This window comes from Ammodytes marinus, assembly GCF_949987685.1.
Source record: "Ammodytes marinus genome assembly, chromosome: 3".
In the NCBI taxonomy this organism is placed as follows: Eukaryota; Metazoa; Chordata; class Actinopteri; order Uranoscopiformes; family Ammodytidae; genus Ammodytes; species Ammodytes marinus.
Window position 1 is genome coordinate 13186105 of NC_137232.1, and position 19256 is coordinate 13205360.

At 37.7% G+C, this 19256-nt stretch overlaps 1 protein-coding gene across 1 annotated transcript in view; it reads left to right on the forward strand.

Annotated features, from left to right (window-relative positions):
• The window catches only part of cntn5 (contactin 5), a gene marked incomplete at both ends in the record, with an annotated part of 116436 nt that overhangs the window by 52936 nt on the left and 44244 nt on the right, over positions 1-19256 (forward strand). The window contains 4 exons of the mRNA XM_080024729.1: positions 9138-9240; positions 14434-14615; positions 18204-18340; positions 18957-19086. Of these exons, the coding sequence (XP_079880855.1) occupies positions 9138-9240; positions 14434-14615; positions 18204-18340; positions 18957-19086 (552 nt within the window). The remainder of the gene's footprint in view (positions 1-9137; positions 9241-14433; positions 14616-18203; positions 18341-18956; positions 19087-19256) is intronic.

The window sequence follows — 19256 nt, forward strand, 5'->3', positions numbered from 1 at the left end:
TGGCAACAATCTTACCGACCCGATTACGGTTAATAAAAGCCTGGGCCATCTCCTAGCTTTGCCCACTGAGCCTCTTGTTATTTTCAATGCAATCTGTATTCCACACACACTGTAAAAAGATAGTGAGTAATGCCTTTACATTAGTGTTGGGAGCCCTTCTCCCGCTCACAATGTGCTCTGGTTGAAACCGGCCGTCGGGGAAATCATTTTCCGAGCATAAAATTAACCGAATCAATGGCCCTTGCTGTGGAGGGGAGTCTTTTATACTAGCCTCACAGGATCTGTTTGTGTGGAGCTGTTTGTGTGTTGGATTTCCACCTAAAGGCCTTTTGTTACGTTTGAGTAGAAAAAACGTCACTCACTTCACACACAGGTGCCTGTCATTGTCAAGGTTTCAAAGAAGCAGTGAGATAATAGCCCCAGTGAGGCTGACACAGGGCTGCAAATTTCAATTCCTTTTTTTCTGAGACAGGTTTGTTGCCAAACGTTGCAACATAACTGTTAAAGGTGCAGTCCGTGAATCTGGGGAATGCTTGTTGTCAAAATCTGTGAATATCTCCTCACGGGCACGCTACTTGTCCGTACTGTGTGTTGTGTTCGATGAAACAAAAAGCTGGTGTTTGTAAACAGCTGTAAACTGCTATGTTGCTATAGCTACAGTGGGCTCCTTTGATGACACACCATATGTTACAGTTTTTTTTTGATTGCTAACCCACAGTGGGCAGAACTGTAGCTCAATGTGCAAAACTCTACATTTTGCACTACCAACAGTCACTGGAGCTGAACAGTTCACTTCACCTGCAAACTAGGCTCAGTGCAGCAAACACTATGAACCAGCCTCATTGAGATAACACATATTGTCACTCAGATCATACTCAGAGTATAAACACTGGCATCAAACCCCAATACTCAAATTACAAACTTTGAATCTTTTGAATAATGTGAGTTACTTCACACAACTTACGTAATATTTTCTTTGAGGAAAGGGTGAAATTCTTTCACATGAAATTGTTTATTTTATAACATAGCTGTTATGTTTACGTATAAACAAAAATAAATGGAAATCAGAGGTTTTCTTCGATATATACATATTGTATATGTTTTTGAAAACATTTCCAAATATAATAATATAATATTTATCCTTGTATATTCTATTCTTGTATATTCTATAATTGTAATACAGAAATCAATTCCTGTTGTTATTTACTATAAGGATGCAACTGTAAGCTGTTTGTTTGCTGTACAATCCTTATTACAGATGCAACTTTAGATCTTTGCAGATTGGGTTGCACTCTCAACCCTGTCTCTTTCAATGATACCATGATTCACAACAGGGTCTATCAGTCAGTGCGTTTACATGCAGACTCATAATCGGGTAACTAAACGAATAAGACTTCAACAGGACTTTTAAACTGCATGTAAACACCTTCATCCGATCTACTTCGCACACAAATCAGCACAATAACGGACAAGAGAAGTCGGATAAGAACACCTAGATAACTCGTTCATTGTCGGCATTCTCTCTGCATGTATACAGGGATCGGATATCGCATACAGCGCCACCTAGCATAGTGGAGACAGCCATGCATCGGACATGTATCCGATTTCTGAAAGGCCATGTATACTCAGACAAGTGACACGGTCCGTTCGAGTGTCTAGTTCGATATATGTCTTAATCCAATCTAGTTGTGCCATGGAAACGCACTGACTGTAGCCCTTACTGCATTTCATCAACAATTACAGCTCAATGTCTTCTAGGTCTTCCTCCACACATCCACACTCTCACTGCCACACTTCTGTGTGGCAGTGAAACTTAGAGTTTTGTACATGTCGCTCCAGTTGTGCCCACTGTGGTTTAGCAATCGAAAAAAACTGTAACATACCAGTACAGAACCTAGGCTGTGTATCAAGCATTCTCCAGAATCGCTACCTTTGAGGACCCACTCTGTATTTAACCTTGTATGAAATGGCCTTCAGAGACATGCATAACACTTAACACAAATTGTGCTTTGTAGTTAACTCAGATAAAAAATACAGTAAAAAGAGCTTCTGGTCAGTCTGCGTTAAGCTTGTTAATATGGTAGGTGGATTCTTGAATAAAGAGAGGGATTGCCTATTATTATTTTTTGAAGGCTAGACATGTAGGGGAGAATGGGGTAATCTGAGCCACTTTTTACATTTGCTCCCCTCTAAGGGAGCTAAAATAATTGATCACTCAAATGTACACATTTCCCGTTAATTCAGGATGTTTCCTAGAAATGGGCATTAGCAGAAGACAAAGGGCAGTGAAAATATGATTGTTTTACAAAAAGTTGTCATGTGGCTCACTTTACCCCAGCTGTGGGGTAAACTGATCCGCTTACTTTTTCCACTCTGAAACTACCATAACACAAATTGTAACAGTAAGAATCCTGAAAGCTAGCCACACATTCCAGAACTAAGGTCGGACTAGTAAAAGAATGATGGGGTTTGGTCAATTAAGCAAAGCAAATGTTCTAAACACTTGAAAGTAACTCTGAACAAAATCAAATACAACATATTATAATTCAAAAGGTTTTAATAAGATTCAAATGAAAGATATAACCAGTTAGATTAGAACACAGTCTGGGGGTCAGAACACAGGACCCTTAGAGCCAGCTAGTGTCTGGGGGTCAAAGCATAGGAAAATCAGAACCAGCGAGAACAGCCTGGGACTCAGAACACAGGAGAAGACCCAACTGGATTATAACATCAGCCTGTCATACTCTACAACTAGGCCTACTCTACATTCCATCCCTGAAGGTTACAGGGAAAGATGAGGTGCTCTTTCCGTGTGGTTGCCCCAGGTCGTCTTCCTGGTGTATTTCCTTGGCATGATGGCTTTTCTACAATGTGTATGACATTAAAATAAAACATATGTTCTGTAATATTACATTAAAATATGTTTAAGACTAAACTTAACTTGTGCCTCATGGTGGGGGAAAGTGAGACAGTGGCTCATTTTCCCCCACCACCACAATTTGAGAAAAAACTACCTCTCTTAGCATTTCAGGCTAATCTTCAGTTATCAGCATCACATGGTTTCATATGTTGGTAGTTCATCAACACGTATGATAGAAGTTTTTCTACGTGAATACATTTGTTTTGGCACAACAGTTGATTAAGTTGACAGCAAGAACATTTACTTTTACATGCAAAATACCTATTTTGGTGAAAAAAACATGCTTGCCACAGCACCATGAGGTCCTCTCTTTCAGAGCCATGGGGAAACGAGAGGGGCTTGAAAACATATATCTCACATGACCACAAATGTTTTCCGTTGCCTAGATACAGGGGGTGGCTCACATTACCCGATGCCTCGGGTAATACTTGTTACGGCAGCAAAATAGACAACAATCTCAAAATGTACCATGGTTTGGAAAAACAATATTTTTTTTTGTATTTGCCTGCAGTGTTTCAGCTTAAAAATCAGTGGCAAAGGAGGAATGAACTTTGCAGTGTTAAATTCACAATGTGGCTAGGATACATGTGCTATAGTACAACACTCAGATCTACAACACAGCATGGCCAGAATCAAACCAGTACAGCTGTTGGTCCATTATCCCAATAGAACGATCTGGCATCTCTGGCTTTTGCAAATGTCACAATGTTCAGCCGCCTTCTATATTGTGAATCAGGGTATAAAATGCAGAAAATTGCCTTGGCGGACCTCCCAGTAGAAACCCAAATGTCCCCATGGTGTGTGTGTGTGTGTGTGTGCGTGTGTGTGTGTGTGTGTGTGTGTGTGTGAAACCCTGGGTCACTGGAATCAGACCAATCAGATATACCACCAGCTGTGTGTGCCTCTGTAAAAGTGAGCGATTATGACAGAACAGGAGACGGTTCAAGCTAGATCTGTCTGTCTGTGTGTGTGTGTGTGTGTGTGTGTGTGTGTGTGTGTGTGTGTGTGTGTGTGTGTGTGTGTGCGTGTGTGCGAGCAAGCGGGGGCGGCTCACCACCACTGTCAAATCCAACCATGACTCTCTTAATCAAAACAAGCATCTGGGCTCCATTATACTCAGTTGGAAGCCATTGATCGTCTACACACAGTCCGCATATAGCAGATCAGGGCTAAGCGTTGAATGTTGAACACTGGACTAAAATGCATGGGTTTTTGAAGCATATATAAGTTCATAGCAGGAGGAACACACTCTGTTTGATTTATCTGTTGTATGTAGAAGCAATTGCATAATATTATTGTGGATTATAGCGCTGCCTTTGGAATGGCTGAGGAACCAAACACATATAAGGGTTTGTTTATGATAGAGGAATGGTGCAGCGAAATGAAATAGCTGTAAATATGGAACAGGATATTATGTTTTTGTGTTTTTTTGCTATCATCTTTTACACATATTTTGCCTATCAGTTATAAAAGCTATATATACAGCTCTGGAAAAAATGAAGAGACCACTCCAAATGTGCAGTGTCTCTCGTTTTACTATTTATAGGCATATGTTTGAGTAGAATGAACATTTTGGTTTTATTGTATAAACTACTGACAACATTTCTACCAAATTCCAATACATTTTTTGTCATTAAGAGCATTTCAATAAGTAATGTAGAGATGAAGATTTAAGAAAAATCCAGACTGGTCTCTTGTGACCTACCATTTTTACTTTGTGTCTATTTACATTTTTATGTGGCACACTTTTACTGAAGATGTACTAGATAGCTATAATTGTCAGTGCCGGATTATTGTAAAATATTTGTTATGAACTTAAATTAGTGGAACAAGCTGCTATAATTCAATTAACATGGAATTCAATAGAGGGAGTAACACTAAACAGCAACTAAATCAAAAATTATAATTTGTTCACAGCAACAAATTGTGTAAGTCATCCATACATAACCAACGCTCCTCAATTACTCCATGTATATGAATATATCTCAAATGTATGTCAGAAAGACAGCACTGGGCATTTATTTATTGTTTTTACTTACAGCTTCCAACTGGGATGCAGCACTGTTGGTGTTATGTTCCTTCTTAACACTGATATAAGCATTGACAAAACTTACTTTTTTCAGATGCATAGTTTTTGAATTTGTATGGCTCTTAGCAGTATTCAATGTCAGCATGAATCTTTAGTAACCAACATATTATTAGTGTTGAAGTCAATACAACACATGAGTCCCTTACTGAAAATCTTGGATCAAGAAAGCAGCAACAACTGCTATGGTAAACAACAACAGCATAGTTCCACAGCTCCTTTCAAAGCGTTTTACTGTTTACTGAGAAAATGCATTTTTTTAAATATGACATTTCCCCTGCCTGCATATTCAATTACTGCCTTAGCCTCAAGACGAAATGCATGCTTTTAAATCCATTCATCAACAATCAATAATTAAGATCACAGTATCAGAGGTCTTTAAGTATATTACGGAATTTTGCACATTGTTAATCAAGTTCCTTGTTTAAAACATGGCTGAAGTGATTGCCTTTAGGCCATCTTCCTATGAGTGCCACAGTAGGGGTGTGACAGTCCAATTATAATTACGGAGACCAGTCCAGCTTTACTGCATTTGGCCGGACCAATTCAAGTGAATGGAGATGGAGAAAATAGAGGGAGCTAATTTTCCTAATGCAATTTTACTAATGCAAGAAGAAATAAGATAAAATCTATAGTGTGTAAGTTTTTCATCAAGCCATCGCCAAATTAATGGACACAAAGTTGATTAAGTCTATCAGCTCCACAAAACTCTCTCTGTAATTCTCAGTATGGCAGCTAAAAAATACATAGAGATTTTGGCGCAGGAGCTCAGAAAAATCTCAAGAAGCGCAAAAGGAATAAAATCCATGTGCGATTACCAAAGGCTTACCTCATTTAGATGGGCCGACAGCATTGTTGTAATTACTAAGAATTACGTATTTGGGCAACATAAGTTACGTACTACAGCTTTAATAATAGGCCTACTGCGTTTCTTAATATTTATTTTATTTTTATTTTTTTTAAAGATATTTTTTGGGCATTTTTTTCATGCTTTATTGATAGTGCAGAGAGACAGAGGTGAAATGGGGCAGAGAGGGGAGTGACATGCAGAGAACGACCGCGGGTGGGAATCGAACCCAGGTCCGCTGCTGGGCCCGGCCCGGGAGGGGGACGCCCTACCAACTGAGCTAAAGGCGCCCCCGCGTTTCTTAATATTTCTGATATTTTTTTTAGAGACGCAAACCTTAAAAATCCGAAGAATGCAGTCTGTTTTGTATTTGTTATATTTTATTTTTTCTACTTTCTCCATCAAAGTTTTGAAAGTTTCTCCTGCTATTTAGTGCTTCTGAGAGGCACGTAAAACGCCTCTATCTATTACCGCATCGGAGCGCTTATAAAACTGTATAGAAGCTTTGGGTCCGGGTGCATTTCAGTTCAGGCATCATGCTGTTCTTTGAAATTAATTCTCAGAAGAGCCAAGCACGGCACAAATTGTAATTTTCAAGTGATTAATAAATAAAACCGCGCAACATGAAATACAATGCTATACGCTGCAAATAAGGGCTCCATAATGTTTTAGTACACCATTATTTCTTTCAATTCTATCAAGTGTAGCCAGACAGAGAATGCATATGATATTGAATATACTATGGGGCATGAGCCAGTGAAATATCGCAAATTCATTATATATGTGAAGGGGGCTGCTTCGGAGCCATAAATGTTGAGCATGAGATTGAAATTGAAAAGTTCTTAGGAACAAATATCGTAAAACTCCCTTTGCCATACATACATAGTAGGGCCACAATTCAATAGCCACCCACGCCTTCTCTGCATGCATTCATTTATGTCACATAAAAAGTGTCAGGAGCATGCAGCACAAGATGTAATTATGGCTTTTCAAATGTCACGGCGATCATTTATCTTACTGATCATGAACGTTACGGTGCAATGCGTGCGGTCTGATATGTTTGGTGTTGGGCTGAGGTTAGCAGTGTGTCTGTCAGTGACCATTGTGACTTCTTAATAGTAAAATTCTTACTAGTAATATTGAAACTTTCATTTAAAGGTGTTGTCAGGGATTCTGGCAAACGTTTGATGTCAAAATCAGTGAATATCTCCACACAATCTGCCACCTGTCCGTACAGAGTGTGCGCTAAACAAATGGTGTTAATACACATCCTGGGCTCTGTAGGTTGGTATTTATACAAAGTTACCAAACTTCAGAGGGGGTCAGAGCGCAGGGTCAGCCATAGTACAGCGCCCCTGGAGTGTGTTTTGCTCAAGGACACAATGGTAGAGATGGTGGGCACCGTAGACGTTATACCAGCCACTACTAGTTTTACAACTAACATCCTCTTGTCTGGTGCCGGGGATCGAACCAGCAACCTCATGATTTCTGGTCGGACACCTTTTCCTCTAGGCCATCCTACCACTTTAACAAAGAAGGTAAAATGTTATTTCACTGATTCACCAAAATCAAAAGTTCTCCATCGCTAGCAACCTTATATATTTAATGTTTTGCTTTGTTACTCCACATTTGTCCAATTAGGTTTGACATATCGTTCTGGCAAATGCATATAAATGGCCTTGTTAGCATACAGATGAATAAACAACAGAAAAAAAAACATGTCCTCCGGCTATAGCTAAGAGATGAGGTGTTAGTGGTAATGGCACTTAGCTAGACTGATCAAACGCTATCACCTGTGTCCTCTCGCAGTGTGTTTTGGGGGGATTCTAGAATGGATTCCAATTCTTTAGGAAAACAACACACTACTTGTCCCTCTGTTGTCACTGGAGAATATCTGTTAGTACATCAACTTAATGGTGTGTTTTTGTGATACCATGGCTTGTTAGCCCTTTCTACTATGCTTTCAAACTGTGGAGCAAAGATATGCCTTTCCCCCCAAAGATTTTAGAGAGGCAAGGCTCTGTTAAACTGTATGAATGGCACTTGTAAAATGTATATTTTTAACATAGTTGTTCCTAGCAGCAACTTGTTAAATGTAATGATTAAGGAGTCACAAACATTGTTTTCAGATGGTTTTTAATATGTATATTCACTGAGTTATTATGTTATGGGTATTTTATGGTAATTACTGATCTGGTCTTAAATGCCTTTCTGTATCATTCTATATCGAACTTTAAAAAAGAAAATGTCTTGATTTGTTTGCAGCGCTAAGCACTTTTATTTCTATTCTATTTTATCTGATTTTGTTTACCATAGTATGTCTATGCTTATTTTATGTGCTATTTCTTACTATTTCTTATATGGTGGACTTGTGTGGTCGAGAACAGATGGCGATATCCTTCCTATGCCGAGTTTGACTCAAATGACTGCATTTTAAGTCTGGCTTTGACTACACCAAAATAATATATGAAAACTTTTAATGTACAATCTGTTAACTGTGCCAAATCCTGGATAATATATTCAAACGGTTAAAAGTGTTTATGTTGAGATCAAAAATATAATTATTCAGCTTTTCTTTATTTGATCCAAACCAGTGTCACTGACCCTAGTGATAAACAGTGTACAAAGTAAATGTGGATAGTTAAAAGATGCCAGATGCCGGTTTGCAAAATGTTCAGTCCCACATCTGTGCGCTTAACGATTTAGTTTATCTTGTGTATTTTGACAGAGCTATATACATCAGGAAACCTCAAGAAAGTAAATTTGTAGCTTAAAGGTGGAGTCAGTGATTCTGGAAAATGCTTGTTTTCAAAATCAGTGAATATCTCCTCATGATCCACTACCTGCCTGTACTGTCTGCAGGCAAATGGTGTTAAAACACAGCCTAATCTCTGTAAATTGGTGTGTGTGGTCCCACCATAGCTAGCATCATACCCATTTATATAGAGCCTAACACCACATTTTTTTTCAGCACACACACAGTGCGGACAGGTAGTGGATTGTGAAGAGATACTCAATGATTTTGACAACAACAAGCATTCCACAGAATCACTGACTCCACCTTTAATTGTTTCTCTTTCTGCAGTTGCTTAAATAGGTAGAACAGGTAAGAAGAAAATGTCTCTATTTTCTTCATATCACTGTACAGTATATATCCATTCTCCGTGGAGCACACTGCAAGAAAATATGACTATCTTTTGAAATAGTGGGGTAAGTAGTGTACCTATTTCAATCTTCTTGGTTCTAATGTCTGCAATTCCTTTTTTGTTTGAACCTTTCTCCAGGAGTCATGGGTGAATACGAGCCCAAAATTGAAGTGCACTTCCCCCCATCTGTGCTGGCCGCCAAGGGAGTCACCGTCAGGCTGGAGTGCTTCGCTCTGGGGAAGTGAGTAAACAAAGACAAATTGAACAAATATGGATATTTGCTTATTACAAACGCATCATATTAATAACCACGGAGACGGTAAACTACATGATATCACTGCTCTGTTGCCGAGAGATCCTTTAGGTAATACGCTGTGTGTTTTTTTTCGTTTCTCCACTCGAAAATACATTATTGCATTATAACTGAATGGGGACTAGGCATATCTTGTCTTCGGGCAGGATGTTAAGTGAGAGTAGGGAAGTGTAGCATCGGAGCTGGGCTGTTAGATGGCATGTTAGTGCATGGGGGTGGAGGGCTGTGTGTGTGTGTGTGTGTGTGTGTGTGTGTGTGTGTGTGTGTGTGTGTGTGTGTGTGTGTGTGCGTGTCAGACTGAAGAGGGAATTCAGCCCTGGGGACACATGTGTTCTCATAATTGAGAGGCCTAATGTATCTTGAGTTTCCCTGGGTGCTTTCAGGGTCTGTTATGAATGTAGGAAAAGTCAAGGTTATGTCTATAAAAAATAATGGAATTGGCAAACCAGTGGGAGGGAGAAGACACACTGATGTCCACAGACAATAAAATCCCAAACCAGTTCTCAAAGTTACTAAAGTTAGAATCCCTGCCTTGTATATGAATAAAAAAATAAAATAAATCTTTTTAGATATTTTCTATTCAAATTGAGTTCATTTTCAAAGTAATTGCGACGACTGAACCATGGCTATTTTGGAAAGGCATTTGAACATTCAAATTGCAAAAACATTTCCATCTGTTCATCTGCAAAGTGCCATTGAAGTGCCTTTTCAACATCGAAAGAAAATATTTTAATCGCCCACAAACACACACACAATCTTTTATCACCGCTACACTCCACGTTTTGTTTATAATTATTATTCCACATGAATTATGCATATTGCCGCTGCGTCCCTTTTTTCTTAAGTGCAAACAGTCTGTAATCTAGCGATGAATAAGGACCTCATAATTGTTTACCTTGATCTTAATTAATTATCCACATTATGGCAAGTCATTTCCTGAATATATAGACACTGCATCAAAATCTCAAACGCTTTAGTATTCCTTATCAAGCATAGCAGCAGGAGTTTTCAGGATGCTTGTATAACAGCTGGAATCTTCTCACTTTGCCTAGTACCTCAATCAAGTCATTTTCTGCATGATGGCTTTCAGTCAGACAGTGATCCCTATGACTTAGCCTTTCACATAGAGATGAATGAGTTATCGTTGCAACCTATTAAGAAATGCCAGTCTTTATATAGCGCTGAGAATGAAGTCAAAATGGGTTTTGTTCTACTGTTGATCAATATGTATGACGGCATCGTGAACTTAGACAGGACAATAGAGCTCTCTCTCTGTGTGTGTGTGTGTGTGTGTGTGTGTGTGTGTGTGTGTGTGTGTGTGTGTGTGTGTGTGTGTGTGTGTGTGTGTGTGTGTGTGTGTGTGTGTGTGTGTGTGTGTGTGTGTGTGTGTGTGTGTGTATCTGAATGCCAAAGGTTCTTTATTTGATGATCTGTTTTGATATTTACCAGCAACACTAGTTGGTAATTGAGGGTCAAGGGCAAAGAGAACAATGAGACGATGCAAGTGAAAAGGAGAGACAATGAAGATAGTCTTTTAAGAGTTTTGCATTGAAGTTATAAATGTCATCTTTAGGTCACGTCTGCTAGATCCATTATTAATTATGATTTTGTGACTCATATTTTTTTGTGGATTCATTGTGTATGATAACCATTGTTTACTGTTGTTGGGCATCGCTGGGCAAGTGACTTCATACTTGTTTCACTGTCACCAACCATTTTTACTGAATGGTTAAAGCCATCTGTACATGTTCAATATATACCAATTCAATTTAAAAACCCATGCTCGAAGAGTCTTATTTAAGAGAAACTATGGATACAAGTACAATGCTGTGTTAGCTGCATTTATTTTAAGGGATATTTTGAGTATGGCGTTCGGTTTTTAGGTCAAAAGGCCTTGTGCATTTGATGGGTTTCACATACTCCCACTCATTTCCACTTAAAATGTTATATATGGGCCATATAGTGGTGGATTCTTCCCTCCAAATAGCCCCAGAGTAGAAGATATACTTTTAGTCTGAGTGACCCCAGAGGGAATCAAACTCTCGAAACCCTTGTAGATACTCTCTCCAAATTGAGCAATACATGAACACAAGGGCTGTATTGTGGGCAGCAACAGAAAATGTCTATTATTGTAATTTTTAGTCATAGTGGTTCATATATATGGTTCATGTTATTGGAAGATAGTTGTTTTTGCTTGAATAGAGGTCAAATATTGTTTTAGGTGCATTTTTTTTTAAAGATGAATTGAGAGCTTTAGTTAAAGGTGGAGTCAGTGATTCTGGAGAACGCTTGTTGTCTTAATCAGTGAATATCTCCTTTAGATCTGCTACCTGTGTGAGAGGAAAAAGATCCAGTGATAATACACAGCCTAGGCTCATTAAGCGGGCATGTTGCTAGCTACGGTGGACCCCATTTTTTTTAACATACATACCCTTTGTTTACATACTAGGTTACATAGCCTAGGCTTTCAGCACACACACACACACAGTACAGACAGGTAGCGGATCATGAGGAGATATTCACTGATGTTGACAAAAAAGTGATTTTGACAACAAGCATTCTCCAGAATCGCTGACTCCCCCTTTAAATAATCTGAACCAAATCTCCACTACGTTTTTATATTAGATTTAATTTTCAACCTTTTATTATGGAACCGTTCAGATGAGGTCAAAGCAATTGTGTGAAATGCCAATTAAGATTAAATCTGCACAGGTCGCCTATGGGGAATATTCTTAAATTGAAAACTGTAAAACCTTACATAAAGTCCACTGTGTAATTAGATTCCAGGGGAAAGGGGCTCGACAAGATGTATCTGATTTTACCTGAGGTACTAGATTCTGCCCCTAGTAAGCAAACTGTACGAGATGAGATGTGTTATTGATTGAGCATACTGCTAAAATGCATTGGTGTCTGTTCTGTTGATGAGAAGACACTAATGATGACAGTGACTCATGATAGTTTGATGCATTACTTGACCGGATTAATGTACGCCTAATTAAAACAAGGCAAATTCCAGTTCGTCAGACAGTAGATTAATTAAATGCATATTAAATAGATATCAATTAATCTGATAATTTTTTCCAATGATGTATCGGAAACGTCATTGTACATCATCATTTAAAGCTGGGGTGGAGGATTTGGGGAGAAAATGGCAGTTGGGATAGAGATTTGAATCCAAATACCTCAACCGCTCCACTTGTTCTCTTTGGTCCCTCCCCTATGGTCCTTCCCTGACACGCTCTATACACCAACATTTTATTTGTTTGTTGATTTTATATTATTTTGATTTGTAGACTCTCTTGCGCTTGGTCTCAAGGATACACCGATATTAAATAAAGTCTGAAAGAATGATTAGCTAAATGTGCATAGTATATGAATATCATCCAACCTATAGTTACAAAACATATATGACTATACCCTGCTTTATTTAATGCAGACTCATGTTCTGAATCCTAATCTCTAAAGTTTATTGCGGCCAAGAGCACTTCCATGTCCTTCAGAATCTAGCAGATATAAAAAGATTAATAAAAATAAAATCTCAAGATGTAACACTTCCATCCTGGCTTCATGATTGATGGGTTCGCTGGTGGTTTGTACAGTGTCACATTTCCATCTTTCCGACACCTGTCAAATCAAGTTGTCACACAAGCTCTGAGATAGTAAGACATTCTCTCTCTCTCTCTCTCTCTCTCTCTCTCTCTCTCTCCATCCCCCCTTTCTCCCTCCCTCCCTCCCTCTCTCTCTCTCTCTCCCTCCCTCCCTCCCTCTCTCTCTCTATCTCTCTCTCTCTCTCTTTCTCTCCCTCCTCTCTCTATCCATCTATCTGCATGTGCTAGCTGTCTATCATAAGGATCTATAGGGCAATTCATGAATAAACAGCGATGGATGACATTGCTTGAACACTAATCATAAGAATCTCCGCCGGCGAGTTGTAATAGCCTGATTTGAATATTGTCCCTGTCCCTCTGAAGCCCGGGGTGTGTGATGTCTTGGTGGTTTGCTATAGTAAATATATCAAGGCTTGGTCAAAAGGCCACTGATTCAAATGTAGAGCGAAAAGCCGACATTAAATACTCATTACGTTGTGTCAATACGGAATCGCAAATGAGGGACTCACTCGGATCTAGAGGTCATTGATGGTCACCGATTGGTCGTTACAGTTAGACATCATTAATTTAAAATATCTCAATGTAAGACAAAGAATAAAAGGAATTTCCATAATTGGATGATTTGATTATTATTTTCTCACTACCCGTGTATTCAAGAAATTATAAAATGAGACAGAGTCAGCGAGAATGCAAGCTGTCAAAATCACTTTTTGTCAAAATCAGTGAATATCTCTTTATGTTCCGCTATTTAATACTCATTACGGTGTGTCAATATTGAATTGCAAATGAGGGACTGACTCTGATCTGTAGGTAATTGCTGTTGGTCGTTACAGTAAGACATTGTTAATTTAAAACACATTTTTGAATAAGAACAAAAGTTATTTTCATTATTGATTGATTTGATGATTTTTTGTTTCAATTAGTCATGTAGTCAACAAAGATATCACGTCGTATGAAAGAAAAGAGTCACATTTTTAAAAGGTTTGTAATCTTATCAATGGTGAATTGTAACATTGCAGTTCTCACCCTACACAGTGTGCAAATACTGCTTGATCGTCATACTTATTTATTTGTTAGTTTATCTGATGAGAACAAATACTGTAGCATCAAATAGTATCGAGAATACGAGACTTAAAAATGGCAGTTATCAAAAACACAAATGTACATCCATAGTCCCTAGACACATGTCAAAAACCAAAACATTTCAAATGACAATAAACGTGAATACATGATGATGATGATGACGTATTCCTCTTAGTTCACGCCTTTTCAATAAATTCAGCAAAAATGTTCTATATTGGAACAGCCAAGCTAATATACAGTATCTGTATCACACATATAATGAACTTCTTTTACATCAACTTTCTGGAATACACTTAAATCGCAAATCGTGATGAAACGGACAATACAAAATAAAATGTATTTAATTTTCAATTTCATTGAGCTCACAAAAATACAAATACCCTAGTACTCTATGCTGACGATATAGTGGTATTCTCTTCTCTGCTCACAGCCCAGTGCCAACCATCACGTGGAGAAAGATCAACGGCAACATTCCCAAAAAAGCCCGACTACGGAAGTCCCAGGCCGTGCTGGAGATTCCCAACATTCAGCTGGAGGACTCGGGAACGTACGAATGCAAAGCGGAGAACCCACGAGGAGGCACGGCCTTCAAAGGACAACTACAGGTCTACAGTGAGTATGGGAATATGTTTTTTTCTATTCTAATGTGTGTTTTGATGCGTTGTACTGTATGTTGTGGAAGCAATATTGGTCATTCTGCAGAGATGTTTCATGTTATGGTGAATGGTAAATGGACTGCACTTATATAGCACTCTTATCAAAAAGCGCTTTACTTTACTTGTTTAATTTTAGGTGTAACACCAGCTGAACTCATATCGGAAAGAGACAAATACTTATTTAGGATACTTAGGATAGCAGCAATGAAACAGATAACAAGGAACTGGCTAAAACCTAGTCCACCATCTTTTAAAAACTGGAAGTCATCTAATATTTTAGAAATGGAAATAATTACCTATAAAATTAGAAACCTAGAAACTGAGTGTTCGATACGATGGAATAAATGGTTAACCTATATGGATTGTAATTAAACTATTATTATTAATATTCTGAAGAAAGTCGTGAAGAGCTGGAAGAGTTTAACTCGTCTGTATATACTTTCTGTGTTCCTTTTTTTTTGTTGTGTGTTTTATTTTTTTTTTTACTTTTTTTTTCATATGTAGTACTGATATATATCAGTACTACAATAAATATATTTTGGCCTAGGCATGTGTGGATGTACGTGTACATGTGTGTGTATATATATGTATATGTATATATGTATATGTGTGTATGTGTATATGTGCATGTGTATGTGTGTGTGTATGTATATATATATATATATATATATATATATATATATATATATATATATATATATATTATTTATCATTACTATATTTTGTTGTTTTTGTTTATTTATTTACTTATTCATTTATTTATATTGTTTACATTTATAAAAAAAAATAAAAAATTGTAGGATGATGTAAATGTAAAAATAACTCATCATAAATACTATATGATCCTACAATAAAGTATAAAAAAAAAAAAGCGCTTTACTGTCTACAGTGAGTCTGAGCATGTTTTTGTTCTATTCCAATGTGAACGTGTTGATGTTTTGAAGCACACATTGTGTTGTGCACAATATTTTGAATTTTGTGGGGTAGATACCATTACATTTGGTGAGCATATTCATAATGTCTATACATTGAACCCTGTCAATGTTGAAAAATCATGACCAACATGTCAACTTTACACACAAGTTATCACAAAATGTAATAAATAGATTGCCATGACATTTATTTGATACATTTTTTGTGATAGATCTTCTTAAAAGAAACAAGGCAACTTTTTGCATCAGGTTATTATGTAGATCTAGCAAGACTAGTCATTGTATTAACTGTGATGTCCATGATCATAAACCTATCTCATATCTCATACATGTCCGACATCCATCTCTGTCTGTGCCGTGTGCAAAAGGAAAACCAGATAATAGACTAAACCTCAGCCATGGGAGGACACGTTTCCAAGGCCCTGCACCTCCTTGGCAACCTCCATTCTGTCGACATCACAAGGAGAATAGTGAAACCTAATTTGTAGCTGCCTCACGCCAAATGTAATTTACACAGTTCAGCTGGTGGTTTGAACTTTCATTGTGAGGCAGACACTCCTGACCATAATCATTCAATCAAACCCACACTCACACAGACGCACACACACACACACAGACACACACACACACACACACACACACACACACACACACACACACACACACACACACACACACAGGCACACACACAAACACAGGCACAGACACAGACACACACACAAAGTATTCTCCTGAAGGTGCCATATGCAAAGAATAGCCAAGGAGGTGCTTGGCATGATACTATGGGAGAAGCATTTCAATGGCATATTTTTTTCTTTCACACATTGTACAGGAAATAGACACCACTATGCATTATGGGTCATGCTAGGTGTGTCATGCTATTCACTCATTTGTATAAAATGATTTTTGTAATGTATTTAATTAATAATAATAATTGATTGGATTTATATAGCGCTTTTCAAGGTACTCAAAGCGCTTTACAGGGTTCCAGGTTCAATTCGTTCACACACAGTCATACCGGTGGTACAACTATAAGAACACAAAGATTTAAGAATGTGTCTGAAATCTTTGTGGAAGCTTTGTGAAAACGTAAAGAAAACATGTCTGTAAGGATGTCAGGGCCAGAATTCCTTCTTAGCAATGTGCATTTAAAGCTTTACCAATGTACAAATGCATGATAATGGCCATATGATAATATCAAGTCATTATGAATAACAATTGAACTTCGAAAAATGGGTGATTCAACACTGGTTGCACATGTTATTTCAATGCATGATATTTCTATATGAAAGTGATTACTATTACAACTAATCTATATATTTAACATATGTATTAAAGCTCCCATATTATGCACTTTTCTGTCAATTGTATATGGTCTTAGTAGTCCCTAATACTTATTGTTTTGTCACCAATATCACCATCTGATTATTTCTAATCTGAGCATGAATACATTTGATTACAATTTCAAGGTCAGAGTCCGTTTTTTTTTTTAATAGCACATGTAAAAAGAACAAGAGTTGACCAAAGTTCTGTAGAGGATAAAAGTAATACACATTGAAATACAACAATACAAATAAAACAATACAACAGAAAGTGTGCCTGGCGCATGAAGACAAACGATATGAAAAATAAATGAAAGAAATACAGTGTATAATATTAATATAAAAAACAATAAAAGTGTGTCATACACATACAAAACAACCAGAAACACTAAAAAACAAGCTTGTCTCAGTGACTGACAGTATGATCCAGCCCCTATACAATGTCCTAGTTATTCTGATATCCTAGTAAATCTACAAGGATTGAAAAATGCACAAGCACATACAGTATTCAAGCCGGTACACAGGGAAAGAGACTGCAATATGAAAAGCGAGTCTACACTACAGCCTGTACACTCTCAGATCAAGAGATTCTATTCAGCATGTTGTGATAGACAGGAATGGTGGTTGCAGCCTTGGAAACACAAGCAACTTTCTACACGGACAAAGAAATTAAAGAGGAAAAAAGCTTCTTGGTTAAGAGGCCCCGAGGAAAGGCTGTTGCCATAGTTGGCCTGTGCTATGTGCCAACCATGCATTGGAACCAGGCAAAATAACATGTTTTACAAACAGTACACACAAACTGATGCAAAACAGCAGTTGAGAAGAGGGCTTTTACTAGTTGCTATTTGTATTTATTTTAATTTTTGATGTATATAATTTTTATTTTTTTTGCTGTTTGGGTACAATCAGGAAACACAATCCACTAGGTAGCGCACACACACACACACACACACACACACACACACACACACACACACAAATCCAGACTCATTGCACTCCTTTTTTGTCATAAATGTAGTTCATTAGGCATACAAAAAAGGTCTCCAACTTGTTTTCCATAAAACATGTTTTTTTTTCCTTTTGGGAGGAAATTAAGGGATTAATGTTCAGTCATTGACCACAACCACTATCTTAAACCCAACATCTGTACACCTGTAATTGCTGCATGTGTTTATTGCCATACAACTTACACCCAACCAAACCCTACTGTTACCTTGTCTTGTGTTTCAAAGATAAATGACTCCTTCTTAAATCAAATTTTTTTTTTCTGTTCTCTCCTCTCCCTCCCAGCCCTCCCTCAGTGGGTGAGAATGATTAATGACACTCACATGGACAGTGGGGAGAAGCTGCAATGGGAGTGTAAGGCCACGGGGAGACCCAGGCCCACCTACCGCTGGCTACGCAACGGCTTGCCCTTGACATCCCAGGTACCTAGCGCAATATAAATTCACCTGCTTTTGAATGTACTATATCCATTACAATAGCATGATGTATAGTATATTCTATTTATATATATTCAGATCTACGGCAATGTATTGTTGCAACTAGGGAAATTAATATATCAGTTTAAGTTCTTTATTTTCAATCAACACAATCAACACTGAGCAGATTCTCAGATGTCACACAAGGTAATTGAAATGTGCCTCTCCGCTAACCGCTCCCCCGTCTCCAGAGGGGGATTTAAAAGATAAATGGAACAGTATCTCGTTTTTACATGATCAAACGTTTACACACTATTGTAGCTTTTTATTTTATTGTGTTGTTGTCTTTTAAATGTAATTTTTTATTCTATTTTAACAATGTATCTTAAATGCAATCTCAAAATTGAATTACGTCTTACTTTTTAATATATTAATACCACTCTGAATTGCCTTGTGTATGAATTGTGCTTTAAAGATAACCTTGACTTGCCTTGCCTATAACTTCATATAAACTCAGGATGTTAATAAATTATGGTAAATTTGAAGAAGGACAAATGGCCTATCTGTATAAATAAACTGCCTTACATATCTGATATCCCTTAATACTTTTTCTTTGTTCCAGGGTCGATTGGAAATAGTGAACGGAGAACTGACCATTCACAAGGTGCAGCAGGCCGACTCAGGGATGTACCAGTGTGTGGCAGAGAATAAATACGGACCCATCTTTTCTAATGCTGAACTCAAGATCTTAGGTGAGTACAAGTTTAGGGCCAGATCCACAAAGAATGGATACTAAAGCAGCCCTTATGGATGAATCCTAAACTCAAGCATAATATTCATTTCATAACCCAATATAGGAACACAACCCACTTCCACCGTACTGTAGATTTTGCCCATACTATAATTCAAAATCAATTCAAAT